Raw genomic sequence first — 17,866 nt, 5'->3', positions numbered from 1 at the left:
TATTCTTGCAACTTTTCAAGTTTGAAATTGTATCAAAATTGTTACAATTTTTTGTATTGCTACATTTTAGGATGTTTGTTGCACATATCTGCCTGACAGAACCAGATGTGCAAGGATCAATGGAGAGCCAGACTGACCTAGGTCCTGCCACTACCTTGCAGAGATCTTGACATGCACACGTACACAAACAGGCCCAGCTCAGCCCAGGACAGTCAAGCAGAGGAGCCTGTGCTGCAAGCTGTCCTCCCACTGCTCAGCAGGGACCAGCCCAACCCAGCACTCTCCACAACAGAGCTGGACCCACAGCCTCAGCAGCTCCCCAAGCTCAGAGCCACCCACCCAGGATCCACCCAGTGAGCTCGGCCTCCCTTGAACTGACACATCCCCTTGTGTCTCACTGATCCTCCCCCACACATCCATTCACACTCATTCAATCTCCTATGCTCCAGGTACTGGCCTCCACACCCACCCACAGAAAGCCCAACCCTCACACACGTGAGGAGCGTTACCCTTTCAAGACCGGCAGGTTCATTAACCCAAACTGCATGTACTCAGAAGAGGCTGAAGCGCAAACAAGCAGGGCATACAGGGTGAGGAGAGAAAGGAATCCCCTGACTTTTCTCTGAAGCCAGAGTGCGTGCTCAGGGCCTGGAAGGACCAAGAAGGGTAGAGCTGGCAACCAAAGCAGTGATGCAGGTGTCCAGGCTCAGGCCTCCTAATACATCCATAATCTGTATGGGCGCTGCCCATAGGCCACTTACAGATGCGTCACACTGCAGACTGCTCTTCTTCAGGATACTTCTCCCTTGAGAAAGAATTCCTGCCCTTAGCTCCACCAGCACCCAACCCCACAGATGACACAGGCACGGTTGTTGTCCGAGGTTTATTGAAAATATTACAGCACAGCAGAAAGATTCAAACGGCTCCACGTGGTGTTTTGAAATTCATCCCAACTGTAGGCTGAGTGACCTGCAGGTTGGACAGACTGCCAAAGTCCTGGAACAATAAAAAGGGGCTTAGTGTGGCTGTACTGGTGAGATTTGTGTCCAGAGCCCCGGCACCACCGTTAGTCTATGCTTTTGTCAGCCTCAACAACCTTGGGGTCAGATTGGTGGGACCCTGCAGAACACCAAGAGAACCTTCTCCTCCCCACCCCAGAGCAATAAACTCTGTAGGGGGTCTACCTGCGATCTGAAGGATCCTCCAGTCAGCCACGAAGGAGCTATCCTGTGCACTTTAAGATGTTTAACAGCATCCCTGGACTCTATCCACTAATGTCTGCTAGTATCCCCCAGCTGCGACAACCAAAAATGTGTCCAGGTATTACCAAATGTTCCCTGGAGGGTGCACAATCTGTCTCTGAGAATCACTACTCTTGAGGCATACACAGTGCCACTTCATTTCCAAGACCAGCCCTCAGGTAGGAGGCATCACTTATGCAATCAACATCTGTGAAGGGCCCGCCTTTAAGGTGGCTCAACCTAAGTGCAAAGAACCCAAGAGCATATGTATAGCTGATTCACTTTGTTATAAAGCAGAAACTAACACACCACTGTAAAGCAATTATACTCCAATAAAGATGTGGAAAAAATAAAAAAGAACCCAAGGGCCCACCATATAACCAGAATTTAATTCCTCATTTTATCCTCAAAAACCAATTTTACAGTTGAAACTAAAAATATGCATTCCAGAGTAGTATTTCAGGAGAAAATGATCTGTAGCAGGCTTTAGCTGTACTGGTTATGTTTTTCTGAGACTAGGCGGTAGTATATATGGGAGTTCACTCTATTCATTATCTTTTTGAACATCTTAGACATTTCATGATCATAAAAAGGAAAAATAAAGTTGCTCTAAATCACTAACTGCCTCCTGGACTTTGAAGCTCATGCTTTCCCCGAACTGCTAAAGTACTAAGATATGTCACAGAAGAGACACTTATCAAATTGTACTGAAGACAGCTGAACTACCCAAGTAGTGCCCAGTTAGCAACTGGAAATGAGACCACAGCTCATTTGAGTGGTTAGCATACAGACACAGAAGTAAGCAGGCAGACTGAAAAGAGAACTAGGGATGGAACCAAGGGGGTAAATGTGAGAAGCCAGCCACAAAATCGAGAAGAGAACAGAAGGAACTGAGAGAAGGGGTGTTCTGGAAGTCCTGGGAGAACAGCCACTGGATTTGGGAGTTATCCTCGTGTGGAGAGCAAACTGAACCTTCAGTAACTAGCTAAGCCCACTTCGGAAGCAGTCTAGGTTAGTGGTTGGAAGGGTGGATGGATTCCCATCCCTGCCACCTACTAACCTTGAAGTTACCATTTCATCATCTATAAAATGTAAACAACAGGATGTGCCTCATGGGACATACTGAGGAAAAGGGAAACGCCATATAGAAACGTTGAGATTACCTGATATATTTTAAAGACTCAGTAAGTGTTACCTAGAGGTATTACCCATAGTAGAAAGCTACTGATGGTTGGTGACCAGGGAAGCCCTCCTTTAGGAATTCAGCAAACACTTACCAAGAGCTTCAGCATTTCCTTAGTGTCAGGATCTACTTCAATGATTTCCTGATCCAGGGCTGAGACCTAGAAGAACAAGGCAGGCCCCAAATAGCAATGAGTTATCTCTCACCTTCCCTGCCTTCTCTCCAAGATTCTTAAATGAGGGACAAAAAAAGGGGGTGGGGGATGGGGATGGGTGGTATAGAGAGAATACAATAGGATCCCTCGAATTCAGTATTTAGAAAACCTTAAGATTGGGTTTATACTTCAGAAATACTATGCTAGGGCAAATAATCAAACCAGAAGACATAAGTCACCAAACAAACATCATTAAAAGGCTCTCATGTATAAAACAGAATGGACTTACATGATCCCAACAGGGCAGAACAGAAGCTAACATACAGGCAGGTAAATTATAGGCACCTACAGCTGGTCAAGGGGTATATGGAGACTCAGCTGAGGTACCTTTGAAAAACCAGGTACCTGAAACGGTTCTCAGGAACCTGCTTTATCTTTCAGGATGAACAAGAGGTCCAGAATAAGACCCAGAAAGTTTACCTCAGGCACGTAATTATCTCTCCTCTCTCTCTCCTCCTCCTGCAGCTTGATGGAGATACCTCTCACTGGGCCTCTCTGAATCCGCTTCATCAGATGTGTGACATAGCTACAAAGAACAAAATGCCCAAGAACACACATTGACTCCCACTGGTACCCAGAAGGTCTGGATGTGTATTTTAGTTCTCTTCCCGCAGTGAGAAGGGACAGGATTCACCTTGGGGGCCCTGACTCCGAACCTCCTACACACACAAAACCTCCACACGCAGCTCCGCTTACCTAGGCATGCTGTCCCTCTGGTGTCGCACATCCTCTCTATTCAAATTCGCTTTCAAAGCTGTTAAGTACTCCCAACAAACTTTCACGACCCCTCCCCTCCTAGCCTTCATTTTCTTTACTTCGAATTCCAATTTACATAAGTTAGCATTAAATCACGTACGCCCTTACTTAACGTTAGTCTTCCAGTGGTCGACTGTGGCTAACCTCATCCAAGCGCCACCGCCAGTCAAACCGCCAAATACAACGCGAACATAAAACCACCCCACCAAGGAAACCGGCAAAGGCACACCTCCAGCGCTCTTCTCGGAGCAGCGGGAGACTAGTGCTAACCCAGCTCCCACGACCCACCCGCGGGGGCACGACTCTCCGTCTCCCAGCAGGCCCTGGAGGCCGAGCGCCGACTGAACTCACCCTGCGATCTTGTTGCGGAGCTTCTTGCTGGGAATGATGGCGATCTCCTCGCATACACGCTTGTTGGTGTGGAAGTCGTTGCCCAGGCGCGTGTAGTACTTCTCAATGATGACCCGGGCCGCCTTCTTCACGGTTTTGGTGCGAACGCGGCCCTGCAGGTGGAGAACACAGGATCACTCGCGACTCAGGAACCCCCTCCGGGGAACAGCACAGTGTCACGCCCTGACCGGAGCGGGGTTCGTGGGCTGGGTCTGAGCCCAGGAGGGGAGAAGGCCGGCGGGCAGAGCTGGAGCGCGGGGTCAACGCGGAAGCCAGCGGCCCACGGAGGCTCCGGCCTCACAGGGTACTGCGCCCCTCCTCGCGGGCTGGGGGCCGCGCAAAGCGGCGGATGGAGCACGATTGTGGGGGATACCAGCTTGGAAACAAAAACACCTACCATGTCGGCGGGTCCTTAGTAAAAGAGGAAACAGGAAGCACCAGAGAGGCCTATAAAGCGCAGGCCAGAAAGCCGCTTCCGCCTAGTCTGAGATTCGCTGAGCCCACTGTAAGCGCAGCACAGCGACCCCTAGCGGGGCGGGGCGGAATGGAACGGAAGTATGGCCAATCGCCATCCAGTAGGCGTGGCGAGTGGCTGACCCGCCCCGCCCCGCCCCGCCCCGGGTGGTCTTACGCAGGTTTCTCTAGACCCTTCTTCAGTGGTTAGGTCGCCCATTAAGTGCCCTAGACTAAGAACGGCGGCGCATCTCTCCCACACATGCTGGGGAGAGGGATGAAGGCTTAAGAGCCATCGGGAAGGCGGGAGCGCGGAAAAGTGAGGAAGTAGGGGATGGCGCCGTGCACAGGATCCCCACCCAATCCATGGGTCACAGACTTGTGTCTAGCCTGGTGGAGACACAGGTACAACTGGGAAAGAATTATCTCACTTCTTCCGAGTCTTTGCTCAAACATCACCTTATCAGAGGAGCTTTCCCTCCAATTTATACAAAGTAACACTGCTATCCTTTTATCATTTTTTTTTAGCATTGCTATCCTTTTAAAGTTGCTCTAGTATTTCTTAGCACGTCACAGTGACTTGTCTCAATTTTCTCAGCTAGGGATGAGTTCCATGATAGTATGGCTGCTTTGCCTTGAACAGTGCCCAGCACAAAACAAGTTCTCAAATGTTTAAGTGAAGGGCCCAGTTCACCTGTAGCGCTCCCAGCTGAGGCACTCTCTCCAACCACCACCATCTTAAGGCTGTTCCTGCTGTACCCAACCACAAACCAGGTCCTTCTGAGGCCACCAGCACAGGCTACCCCTGGTGGCCTCATTAGCCTCGGGAGTGCCCTGCTCCTTATCTCCAACTTTGCTGAAGTGGGTTCCAGGCCCCCGCCTGACTTAAAGAAAGACTGGGCTGCCCAGTTTGGATGAGTTAAGGGGCACCAAGCTGTGCTTCATCCCCCAACTCAACTCCTGGTCACCTTGGACAGTCCAGTCAGTCTCTGAACTGACTGAGAATGGAAGGCTGAAGGACAGGAAGCCCTTGCCCTGAAAGTAGCACCTGGACAAAAGAGGGACCAAAGGGGAGAAGAGATGACTCTCTGAATAGGATAGGATAGGACGGACCAGGACACCAAAAGGGAGAGTCAGACTCTCCTTCAAGAGAGATGCAGCTTACTTTACCAGCACACTTCAAACTATGCTGCTGCCAGTCAGGCCTTAAGGGAAAGATGAGGCCTCTCATTCTTGGCTGAAGGGACTCCCCACCCCCTAAGATAGTGACTTCTTGCACCTCTCACGGAACGGATGCTTCAGTGTGCAGGGCTCCCTCCACCGCAGACTAAAATGGAATCTTCCAAAGATCACTCCAGCAGCTGGGCCCAGGAACAACTTACCTGAAAAAATCATCAGCAGACCCTTTCACAAATCCTGGGATCCCGCCTGTGAGAAAGAGTCCAGATGACAGTCCTGAAGAACAGCAAAAATTTACTCCCACTCAGTAAAGAGCTAGGTCAGCACAGCTGACTCCAAGAGGTAGAAAGCCTCCCAAGAAGAATCAGCTCTGAGGCTTACAGGAGAAGCTGAGAACAAGCGGCTCGTGCCGATCTCTGGGGAGCTATGCCTCCAGTTCCTCCAAGCTGAGTCTAGGATTATGAGAAGAAGAGCCCCAAGAAGTTTATTTGTGAGGGCTTTTTACATACCTGGACTAGAGGTACCCACTCACTACAGAGTCACCTCCGAGGTGCATTTGACCACGGAAGTGACCAAGGACGACTTAGAGGGGCAAGTCCCCATATGGCCCCACTATCAACCTGGGCTGGAATCTCATCACAGAAGATCCAAGGAAATGTGGGTTTTTACTCTGGAATCTTGGTGTCCCACTGCCCCCTTTTTCCCACAGCTCAGACACAAGAGACAAAACCAGAACTCTGCTGCAACGTGTTTATTATGTGCCAAAAAAACTACACCACAGCTTACTCCACACATCTGTAGGAGAGTGCAGTCTTGCCTGCATATACTACAATGAGGTAGAGACTTCACACACAGCTTCACAAAACCCACAGAGTAGCTGGGATATGCAACAATGCAACGTCAGCTCAGCAGGAGGGAGGAGGGGGGGTTATGACACTGGTTCTTTGGCACACAGCTTCCCAAAGAGGGGCAAGTTGTTTTTTGTTTTTTTAAAAAAAAAAAAAAAGAAAGAAAAGAAAAGGTCAAGTTTTCAAATTCCAGTAGCACTTCAGTCAACTGCAACTGTTGCTTCAAACATTTCTCAAATGAAAGAAATAAGGGAAGGGTACTTGTCCCCTCTGAGAGAAAGGGCTCCTGTGAGCCTTCATCTGCCCCCACCAAAAAGCAGCCCTTTTTAGCTCAGTTACAAAAGAAAAAAGTCCTGTGACTTTGTGATTAAAAACTTCTATCAACCCTCCCCCCCCACGTAAGTGCAACTTAAGAAGGTGCAATAAACCATTTAAAACTATATACAGCAGCCACTCAAACACCGTTTACTCGGTCCAGTTTCAAATCCAAAAAAAATTTTTTTTCTTGGTTGCAAATGCCTTGATTTGCAACTGTGAGAAACAGTGACCAGCAGTCCCCAGACACAAATTTGCTATAATGTTAAAAGCTGCCAGGAAAGAAAAAAAAATCTCTTGTTCCAAACGACTTAAAAACTGTTTTAAGGAGTGTAAAAAGGAACCGGTAAAAACCCTCGAGCGTAAAATATGAAATATGATTTTGGTTTAAATGAAGAGCAAAGTCTCCTTGTTGTTTACAGTAAAAAACACCAGCTGAACACTCAGTTTATGCCGTTCAGGTGGGGGTTAAATAAATGGAAAGGCACTGTATGGCAACTGCAAGAATGAAACCAATGAGACCTGCACATCATCACCATCAGTATTGCAAGGAATGTAAAAAAGCGCTTTTAATAAATAAACCTAGATGTAGGCATCGTGTCAACACCTTCTGGACACGTAGTTCTTTTTTGCTTTTCATCGGCAAAATGAGGAACTAAAATCTGGGAAAACTACAGAGTCGCTTGGAGGGTGAGCCTGAGGGTCCTTGCCCTGGCACACCCCCTGAAAACAAAACCCGACAAAACTCATTGTGCATTAATTAGTGCAGAAACAAAGACAGATTCAGCAAGTGCAAAGGTGACTACGATTTTCCCTTGTCCTCGGGAAGCCAGCTCCCTGGTGGCCAGTGGCAGGGTGGTGCAGGCTACTGCCTGACCTGCCAGCCTCAGGCGCCACAGGCCACTGGGCAAGGCCAGCTCCTCTAGCTGGAATCTCGGTTCTTCTGGTTCCGCATCAGGGGGCTGTGGTGGCGCAGGCCCTCCATGCTGTGCCGCCAGTGCCAGCAGCTCCGGCAGAAGTACTTGAAGCACACCTGGGTGGAGTGGAGAAAAACAGAGGGAAGCCAGGCCTGTGTCAGCACCAGACAGGGGGGCAGCTGCATGAGCTGCCTGCTCTGCCCGAGAGCGAGTGGGGGATTCCTGATGGCCTCTGTGGGGTTAGAAGAGATGGTCCTGGGAATCCCTCTCATCCCCAACAGAGGCCTGACCAAACCATGGCAAATCCACTGCCTGTTTCTATGGGTGCCCAGACTTAATCCAGCATGCTGGGCTCCTATTGTGCAGAGAGACTGTGCCAGCTTCCCTCATCTCCTCTTAGCACCACAGCTGCTCTTCCAGTCCCCTGCCCTTCCCACCTCCTATGGAGCAGCTGTAGCACACGCCTGCTAACATGGGAGAACATTTAAAGACAGTGACTCCGGGTCCTAATGCTGGGCAGCACAGCTCCCTCGTCACACTAAGTGAGGAGAGGTCACTGGGCACTACCTCAATCCCAGGCCCACACTCCCGCTGCCTGTGTGAGCCCGGGCAAGCCACTAACTTCTGAGCAATTACCTAAAAATGGGGATCATCTGTGGAAGATACACACACACACAAAAGCCTGCTAGAAGGGGCTATTCAGAGATACACTTATTCTCAGGCTTTACCCAGCAACCCAAGCTTACTTCTCATCCTCATTTTGCAGCCTCCGCTTAACTACTGTCCACCCAGAGACTCCAAACCTGAGTGACAGCACCAGTGCAGAAGTAACTACGTTCGGATGCACTGCCAGTACTCGAACACGTCCCAAACTCGTCTTGTGGCCAGCAACACCGGCACTACTTGGGGACTTGTCAGAAACAAGGCATCTCAGGCCACGCTCCAAACCTACTGAATCAGAACCTGCACTGACACGAGATCTTCAGGTGACGCGTATATACATTAGACTATGAGACGCACTGCCCAAATACATCCAGATCTGTGCTCCACCACCCAGAAACATGCAACAAAAACGGCCATACTGCTTTCTGCCTGCTTCTGACAACTGGGTACAAACCAGGTACAAATATCAAAACAGTCCAGAGGTTCAGAAGTAAATAAAGCAAGCTTCCATGCATAGGGGAAAATCAATCTAGAAGGCCTTAGCCTTAGAACAACAGTGCCTGGCTCATAGGTACTGCTGACCACGCCCAGCAGGTTCCTATCATCCTCAAAAACCACCATTACCAACAGTGCCACACTGAAAACCAACATCCCAGGCAAGGAGAAGGCCAAAGTATCAAGACTCAACGAGCTTTCCCAACGGTTTTGGGTCAAGTGTGTCTCTGGTCTGATCATCAGCAAACATTACTGCTGCCTGTTCTATGCTCTTAAGACAGCCGTGAGGTACCTGAGAACTCCAACATTCCACGTGAGAAAGGAGACACGACGATCTTTCATTGAAGGCGGGGATTTTATAAACATCTCAAGTGCCCAGGGGACTCACCTGATCTCTACAGAAAAAAGGACCAGGCTGAGAACTGCAGATATGACACAGAGAATCTTCTAAGTAGGGGTCAATCTGAACCTGCACAAAGCAAAACAGGATAATGAAGTGGCTGCTTCTCACCAGGAGGCCAAATGGGCCAGAAGAGAAGGGCATGTTATGGGCCATCCATATGAATACAGGGGGTTTCCTGTTTTAAGGGGGGCCCAGAGAGAACTATAGGCAGAGAGTACAGAGATCCTTGATGGCAGGTGCCCAAACTGCAGAAGCTGCCAGGCTGGCTCTACAAAGTGTGTGCAACCACACACACTACTGCCTGGTCTTCTCGGCAGACCGGACCATGGCACTCTATCATCCAACAACAAATAAGCAATCAGAAAATGCAGGTCAGGCTGGAGAATAGAAGTCAGGCTGCCTCGCAAAGCTGGCCAAATAACACAGCACAGGAAGGCATCCCACAAGTTGAGGAGGCTCAACAGTCCCAAGCTCCCATCCCCCCAAGTCGACCAAGACCAGGCCCCTCCCAAACCCAAACCTCACCTCAAGTGTGACCTCGGAAGCTTGGCTCATTCCCCAGAGCATATCCAGCACAGGGACAGCTTCCGTCTCAGGCCTGCCCTGGGTAGTGGCTGGCCCAGACCCCTCTCAGATGGCCCAGAGTGAGGGTACAGACCAGCCCACTCACCTTCTTGGTGAACTTGGTGGTTTTGATCTCCACAAAAGCAGCACTGACTGCTTTCAGGTAACTACGTTGGTTATTGAAAGTCACGCGACCAGACCCTAGGAAAAACAGGAAAACTTACCTTCCAGCCAAATTCTCCCAAACACCACTTGTCAACACTCAGGAAACCCTGTTCCTAGATCAGTGCTATGCTGTCCAATAGAAATATAATGTGGGCTACTTATGTAATTTTAAGTTTTCTAGTAGCTGCATTTAATGAATGTAGTGGAATGAAGAAGAAAAATGTAGTGGAACTAATTTTAATTTATTTATTTTCTTTACCCCAATATATCCAAAATATCATCATTTCAACATGTGGCATTAGGCACACTTCAAGCACTCAGCCGCATTTAGCTGGTGGCACTGTATCAGACAGTGTAGTTGTAGACCATGACGGCACAACCCCCTCAGGAATGGGGGGAGGACTTGCTGACCACCAGTGGGAGGGAAGAGACTCCTCCGTGTAGGCAGATGCACAGGCACGGTTACAAGGGTTCAGAGTGGACAGCAAGATGCAGATAGAACACCTCTCTGAAGGCAGGCCCAGCAGTCAAGGCCCTCCTGGCCTGGAGGTACTCCAGAGCCTAGCAGGGGAGCCGGAAGCAGCCTCATCCTGCCAAGTGCCGCCTCTGCCCCTGCAGCCTCTGAAGTCCCTGTTCTCAATCTGCGGTGCGGCACTGAAAGGCACACGATGCTCCTTCCTGACCAGATTCTGTGTGGGTGGGCAGACGAAGCATGTGGGAAGGTGGATTAGCCATGTGTTCATCAGGAAGTTGAGGTTCTGCTCCACCTCCAAACCCCACCACTAAGATTATTCTACCACGACTGGGAAACTGCCCTCTTTTCCCAGTGGGGCTGACCAAAACCCAGTGGTTAGGCCCCCAGACTCCCCTACACTAGGACAGCACAGGCCATGACCATACTCTGTTGGCTGAGTCACCCAGAGTCTTCCTTCAGCCTCATATGGTCTCTGATCCTAGACAAGGCCGCTTTTCAAGGCCTCTGAACAAAGGAAACCAAGCAAGTTCAGGAAAGTCCTGGCCTTTTAATGAAATATTACCTGTTGTCTGTCTCAGACTGGTTTGGCTGTGAACTCTGAGCTTCTAACCAAAGTTCCTGTTTCATTTTCACCTCCTATAGTGCTCCTATCAATTTTTCTCCCCTTCAAGGGAAGTGGTGGGAAAGGGATGGGTACAGAGGGGTCAGTACTGGTGGCTTATCTAGAAAAAGATGCTATACTGCTGGTATATGCTGATCTGCAGGTCTGAGTCAGGTCTCCCCCTCCACTCCCATAGGGAAGTATCACAATCTTGGTCTACATCCCAGGGGCCACCCAGCTTTCCCACACAGAAGTGGGACACTTACCAATGGGATACTTGTGCTTATCTGTGTCAATCCCAGCATACACCACACCACCAAATAGGTCGTTCAGAATGGCTGCCAGGGCCTCGGCATTGAGCATCCCGTGCAGAGCACCGACAAATACCGTCCTGCTGGGGTCAAGTCTCTGAGATGGGCTCTGAACAAAGTTGCTGTCGGCCAAGACCCAGGGGATCACTTGTACCTAAAAACCACCCAAAGGTATATCAGCCCTGGTAGGAAGCCAGAAAAAGGCTCTTGTATGGAGAGGCACATGCTCTGGAGATGCTAACCTGAGCCCCATACAGTCCCAGGCACACAGGTACTCAGCAAGCCACCCTCACCCCAACACAACTAGACTTGAATTTTACTGAGTCCATGAGTCCAAAATGGTTTTTTTAAAAAATGGTAGAGCAGTAGTCTACCCATTCTGAAGAGTAAGCAAAATAGTCCCCAACTGTCATACCCAGGAACCTAGCACTGTTACAACCTTCAACCATGTGGTTCCAATGAAGGACCATGGACACTGATAACAGACAGCATGGTCTGGAGTCCTTGGGACAGGAAGGATTCACAGAGAACGACAGGATAGGAGCTTGAAGGACAGAGGGTGGGGATGCTGAAGGTATCTGTATGAGATGGTTACTGGCCCAATGTACTCATTAGAGGGCTTGTGACAGGAGCAGTGGGAGTAACTGAAGAGAGGTACTGTGAAAAGTCACACACAGGAGAACACTGAGGTTCTGCAGAGCAGAGTGACACTAGGGCAGGAATTGACCATGTCCTCTGCTTCCAAATCCTGAGGCTAGAACAACATCTGGCATAAGCAGGCAGAAGGCTCCAGAATGAAGTGAGTTGACAGATGATCAGTAAGTGTTTTTGGAAGATTAATCAGTGAAGATCTTTTTTTTTTTTTTAAAAAAAAAAAAAAGGTCTCAAAGCAGGAAGAGATCTGAGGCATAAACCAGCAAGGAGGCAGAAAAGTAGTTCACAGGACAGCTGATGAAGACCTGGAGAAGGCTGGTGGTACTGGGCAAATAACTGGCCAAGATCAAGAAGATTCTTCAACAGGAGAATCTGCAGAATTCAGACTGCCTGGGCATGGTGGGAAAACAAGAATCAGGTCTGATGGGTTCTAGACCTAGATAACCTTGAGACGAGAGAGCCTGGGAGAAGTTACCAGGGGGAGCCAATTTCATTGGAAGAGGCAAAAGCCATCTTGCTTTTTCCATTACCATGGGAAAGTAACACAATCTTGGTCCACATCCCAACGGCCACCATGCTTTCCAAGCTTTCTTAAACGTTAAGAGTTTATAATTATAGGACATACCAAAGAAAGGCCCCACAGGAAGGTGGGGCTCAAGTAGGACATGAGACTAGAGAGGTGAGTCTGGGTCTAAAGGTAAGAGCAGAGTCACACAAGTGAGTAACTTGTCTGATATGGGGAAGAAGAGAGGGGGGAATCAAATACCTACTACTCTGGTATGGAGGGGGAAACACAAAGGAAATAGAGGGTCAGAGAGAGATGAGAACCAGAGCTGCCTACGGTCCATGCATCAAAGAAAGCTATTCAAACACTGTGCGGTGTGGTGATGAGGAGGGACTAGGAGCAGGAAGGTGTCTGCAGGGCACTGAGGAGGGTGAGGGCCTGTGGTGCTGCAATGGCAGCCTCTCACTGTGAAAGCAGGAGACAGGGAAGAAGGAGCATGTTGTTAAGTCCCAGAGCATCATAAGTTGTGATAACTACATGAGCTCCACACAGCAAGAAAGAAGGCAGGGGAGCTGTGGGGCACCGTGCGCAGCCAGAGGACAAAATGTGAACTAACACCAGGAAACACTGTAAAACAAAGAGCCATCTTTGTCACATGCATCATTTATTTTAAATCCAATGTGACTATCTCAATAAAACAGGCATTTTCTCCATTACCCTACAGATTTTAATAGACTTTACTTTCTAGAGCAGCTTCCAGTTCACAGCAAAACTGAGCTGAAAATGTGGGGTTCCGGTATAAGCCCCCACCTCCACACACGAACAGCCTCCCCCACTCTCAACACCCCTCACGGGACTAGCACACCTGCTGCAATCAGGAAACCTACCCTGACACGTCAGTATTGTCCAAAATCCATGGTTTACATTAGGGTTCACATGTAATGTGGGTTTGTTTTACTACTGTAACTCTATGGGTTTTTGGCAAATGTATAATGGCATGTATCTACCATTACAGTATCACAGAGAGTATCTTCACCATCCTCAAAATCCTCTGTGCTTCACCTATTCATCCCCTCTACCCCTCATAACCCCTGGCAACTGCTAATCTTTTTACTAAAAGAGGCATTTCAATTTTCCATTTTATAGATGAGGAAATGAAGTTTCATGATATTAAATATCTCACCCAATATCACAAAAGTAATGTACTCTGGAACCAAATTTTTAAAAACAACACTGATTCCTGAGTTCGAAACTTCCTTTGACAAGCGGTTCTCAAACACCACCCGCTAGCACCACTGGGGAACTCGGTTAAACTGGAGATTCTTTTTTTTTTTTTTCTGCAGTACACGGGCCTCTCACTGTTGTGGCCTCTCCCGTTGCGGAGCACAGGCTCCGGACATGCAGGCTCAGCGGCCATGGCTCACGGGCCCAGCCGCTCCGCGGCATGTGGGTTCTTCCCGGCCCGGGGCACAAACCCGTGTCCCCTGCATCGGCAGGCAGACTCTCAACCACTGCGCCACCAGGGAAGCCCTAAAGCGGAGATTCTTAAACTCCACCGAAACTGACTTAGTAAGCCTGAGATAGGGTCCAAGAATATGCAATGAGGCTCCCAGGCAGGATGGCTCTATGCTAGAGACTCACGATGCTGAGGGTACACAAGGCTGATTATCAGAGACGGCCTAAGGAGAGAGAACCAGATGGAGGAAACTACACAGTAATAAAGCCCTGAATGGCAGTGAAGAAGTCATCCATGGATAGATGTGGGCTAAAGAGGGATCTACCCACCACAGATTAGGAGGTGAGAAGGCACAGCCTGAAGCAGGACTAGGGAGAAACAACTGTAGATTTTTCAGTTAAGTCCAAGCAGAGAAAGCTGCTAATTTCAATTTCATTTCTAAGACAAGAGGTTTGGGACAGAAGCACTGGCTAGAATAGAAGGAGATCTGGGAGACAGTTTAATTTCCATGGGCAGAAGCACATACATACCATTACGGCCCAAAGGTGCAGGGAGGGGACAATGCAGCTGAGAGTGTTCTGTTGTATTCACCGTGGGGCAAGAAGAGCAGCCCTCTTGCCTCAGTAGGGATACTTGTCTGCAGCCTGTGTATCCACCCACCCCATGAAATCCACTGCCTCATATGCCAATCACCCGATCCAGAAAGGACGCTGTGCTAACTCACCTCCTTGCAGCGCATCCTCCGGCTGGACATCTTGAAGTAATATTCACTCAGGCCATCTGGGCTCAGTGGGTCATGAGAGCAAGCCTGAAGCAAGGCCCGGACAGACTTCTCTAGTTCGAAGACCAGATATACATACCCTATTCCCAATGGAAAGAGAAATTGCATTAACATCCATCAGGTGGCTACTCCTCAGCCTTGGTTTTGCGGCAGGGAGTTTCTTCCGAGAAAGATGCCTTATGGGTGAGACACGTTTTTGCCTACTCCTGAAAGTCTTGTTGAATGGAAGCATTTGCTATGCTGGACAACCAGGCCAACGGAGGGAGAAGCACTCCATCTCCCACCCTAGTAAGGGAAGGGACTGGCAAAGTAGGACAGAGGATCCTATCACTACCACATAGCTCTTTATCCCACAACACAAAGCACGTTCAGGTCGGCAAGCCTGGCTTTCCTGGGGGCAGGAGCGATGACAGGTCTGGGGGCCAGGGGATGGAGGTATTCCTTTAAAAGCCTAGTTAGACCACTGGTTCAGTTCATCGCAACACTTTCAGTGAAGATGGGGCAGAGTGAAAATAGCACTGGCTCCTTTCTACAGGGAAGGGATCTCATTTCAGACCAGTGAGAAATCAGATGCTTGGTCCTCATTCCTGCTAACTCCAAAGGGAGCTCAGAATTAGGTCAGGCAACAACGTAACTGGGAAGGAAAGGCAAGTAAAGGAAAGCTTTTCAAACGCCTCATTTTGAGAGGTCAGGAACGGCTGGGGTTCAGGTTTGGAGGGAAGTGCACAAGGCAGTTTCACAGGCATCTCCAACTGCAGTGTGAGTTTGGACAGATGGAACATTGGTTTAGAAGAAACAGAAGGATGTGTGAGGTTGAGAAGGAGTGCCGAGAGCTGAAGTTCTGTGCTGTGGAGTGACCGAACCTCGTTATCATCATGCAGCTGTGACACCCCAGCATCCCTCAGTGCAATTACATACTAGGGAGGGAAAAAAAGCTCCTACCATGTCTTTATTACCTTTAGGCATATTACCTTTGGGAGGACACCGGGGGTGCTTGCCATCCTTACCAGGCCACTCCACACTCAAAGAGCCAAAAACACGGAAGGTGTTAACCAATCCAGCTGCAAAGAGATGGAAAAGAATGGCAGAAACTGAGACACCATCCTCCCCAGGAAGGCACAAGACCACTAGTATTCTCTTGGGCTCATCCTCCTTGACAGACAACTCAGAATTGACCTTTGGTCTCAGGTGACAACTGTATGCAACAGACATAGAAGCACTGTAGGAGTGTATGAAGTGCACCTTTCCCATCACAGTTGCTCCTGTAATACCCTGTGCCCAGGCAGAGGTTCAGTTCTTGGCCTCAAGTCCAAGTTTCTTGTTCCTGAAAGACATGCCCCACCTTCAACACTTGAAGCAGAAGGTCTCAGAGCTCACCTTCCGTAATATCCCAAGGGACACCTCCTAGGAACACCTTGCAAGAGTAGATGGGGTTCTTGTAGTTCCGGGGAGGAAGCTGGCCACTCCAGGTACAGGTGGCTTCATTCACAGCTTTGGCAGAAGACAAAGAGAAACAGGAGTCAGAGAATTAACAAAGTCACTGCCCTTCTCTGTGGTGAACTTTTATCCAGGAAGGAGGAGAGAGGCCACAATCCTAGTCTGGCTGCCTGCAAGAACATCCCTGACTACTCTGAAAGCAAGAAAACTTACACCTCACCAAACCAGTCAGCCCAGTATGATAACCCTAATTCACTAGTTCTGTCTTCACTAAAACTGAGAGGAATAGCAAACCAGATGTGTAGGGTAAAAATGATCACAACTCAAGCTATTTTCATACATATAACATATAACCAGAAAGCAGTTTTATCCAGTCATTGCTTACAATACTAATTAATTTAAATTTATAATTTATAGGCACACCTCAGAGATACTGCAGGGTTTCGTTCCAAATCACAATAAAATGAATGTTGCGATAAAGCTAGTCACACAAATCTTCTGGTTTTCCAGTGCATATAAAAGTTACATTTACACTATACTGTAGTCTATTAAGTGTGCAATAGCATTATGTCTAAAAAAAACAATGTACCTACCTTAATTTAAAAATACTTTATGGCTAAAAAACGCTAACCATCATCTGACAACACAGGGTTGCCACAAACCTCCAATTTGTATATAAAAAAAAACAAAATGCAGTATCGATAGATTGGGAGTTTGGGATTGACATGTACATACTGCTTTATTTAAAACAGATAACCAACAAGGACCTACTGTATAGCACAGGGGACTCTGCTCAATATTCTGTAATAACCTAAATGGGAAAAGAATTTGAAAAAGAATAGATACATATGCATGTATAACGGAATCACTTTGCTGGACACCTGAAACTAATACAACATTGTAAATCAACTACACTCCAAAATAAAATAATTTTTTTTAAAAAATGCAGTATTTGTGAAGTGCAATAAAGTGAAGCTCAATAAAACAAGGTATGCCTGTACTTGAAAGTAAACAGGACAATTTTTCATACAACATCCTAAATGCTTATTGGTCCAGATGGACCTTCTCCCCAAAAGTTCAAATAAGGAACATTATACTGTTTCCCTGAACTCATCAGTCACAGAAGTTAGGACACTGCCAATAAAAACCAGCACCAGCAACCCAACAAGATAAGAATGTCACAACTGTTCCAAGTCAGAACAATTCCCCATCATTTCCAAAGCCATCGTTATGGTACCTAAAGAGACACCACCGGGCCTTCTATCGTATCAGTCTTTAATCCTGTCCCCACTCAGTCCGTGCCCTTCCAGATCAGAGACTGACCTTAGTGGGAACTGGCTAGTCCTCGCCTATTTTACTCTCCTCCTCCAGCACTGGAGCAGATAGCTAATGAAATGAACCACCATTTTCATTCAGGACAATAACATGGAAGGCCATTCTCTAAAAGGCATAGGCCCAATGTGTTGCTAGAGCAAGATATTAGGCACCATCAGCAATATTTTGCAAACAAAAACAGAAGTCTATATAATGGCCTCATCCAAAAGCACAGTAAAGTCATTTCACAGGAAAACAATGGCAACAGAGAAAGTACAAACACAGGTTGCCGAAACCATTAAAATAGGGCAGCAGCACTGCTGGGGAGAATATCAGGTCTAGCTCTGTGAGAAGAAAGACAGACATATTGAAACCTATGGAAACAAAGGGAATGGAGAAACTGAACATTCATTTAATCAATTCCAGAACCTTAAAATAGTGGTCAGTGAGCATCTCCCTGAAGCACTAGTAAACAATGACATATACAGCTCATTTGCTTCCAAGTACTGGTATAAGATGAAGAACAGATTTAATAATGGATTTAAG

The 17,866-nt window shown here is 48.0% G+C and overlaps 2 protein-coding genes across 8 annotated transcripts in view; both read right to left on the bottom strand.

Annotated features, from left to right (window-relative positions):
• Window positions 1-868: 868 nt before the first annotated feature.
• RPS17 (ribosomal protein S17) lies at window positions 869-4,304 on the bottom strand. The gene is made up of 5 exons (XM_082616828.1): window positions 4,182-4,304; window positions 3,746-3,897; window positions 3,059-3,164; window positions 2,519-2,584; window positions 869-996 (listed from the first exon to the last, which is right to left on the bottom strand). Exons 1-5 carry the CDS (start codon window positions 4,182-4,184, stop codon window positions 916-918), a joined length of 408 nt encoding a protein of 135 aa, XP_082472954.1. The 5' UTR covers window positions 4,185-4,304; the 3' UTR covers window positions 869-915.
• A 1,848-nt stretch (window positions 4,305-6,152) lies between these two features.
• CPEB1 (cytoplasmic polyadenylation element binding protein 1) overlaps window positions 6,153-17,866 on the bottom strand; it is an 82,469-nt gene continuing 70,755 nt past the window's right edge. For 5 of the 7 annotated variants that reach the window (XM_082620069.1, XM_082620072.1, XM_082620068.1 and 2 more), the window contains exons 5-11: window positions 15,947-16,060; window positions 15,526-15,630; window positions 14,513-14,649; window positions 11,129-11,327; window positions 9,728-9,822; window positions 9,043-9,123; window positions 6,153-7,612 (exon numbers count right to left, since the gene is read on the bottom strand). In XM_082620069.1, coding sequence (XP_082476195.1) covers window positions 7,502-7,612; window positions 9,043-9,123; window positions 9,728-9,822; window positions 11,129-11,327; window positions 14,513-14,649; window positions 15,526-15,630; window positions 15,947-16,060 — 842 coding nt within the window. In that variant the 3' untranslated portion in view covers window positions 6,153-7,501. The remainder of the gene's footprint in view (window positions 7,613-9,042; window positions 9,124-9,727; window positions 9,823-11,128; window positions 11,328-14,512; window positions 14,650-15,525; window positions 15,631-15,946; window positions 16,061-17,866) is intronic. The other 2 variants (XM_082620071.1, XM_082620070.1) reach the window with 1 other exon arrangement.

This window comes from Mesoplodon mirus, assembly GCF_964341445.2.
Source record: "Mesoplodon mirus genome assembly, chromosome: 4".
Classification (NCBI taxonomy): domain Eukaryota; kingdom Metazoa; phylum Chordata; class Mammalia; order Artiodactyla; family Ziphiidae; genus Mesoplodon; species Mesoplodon mirus.
Note: the sequence above shows the minus strand (reverse complement) of the source record. Positions and strands in the feature narration are given on the sequence as shown.

Excerpts from the sequence above, each read along its gene's own strand:
- RPS17 (XM_082616828.1), bottom strand. Across the intron at positions 2,585-3,058 it reads GAGATAATTACGTGCCTGAG|GTCTCAGCCCTGGATCAGGA; the intron begins GTAAACTTTCTG and ends TTGTTCTTCTAG. Across the intron at positions 997-2,518 it reads AGGAAATGCTGAAGCTCTTG|GACTTTGGCAGTCTGTCCAA; the intron begins GTAAGTGTTTGC and ends TTATTGTTCCAG.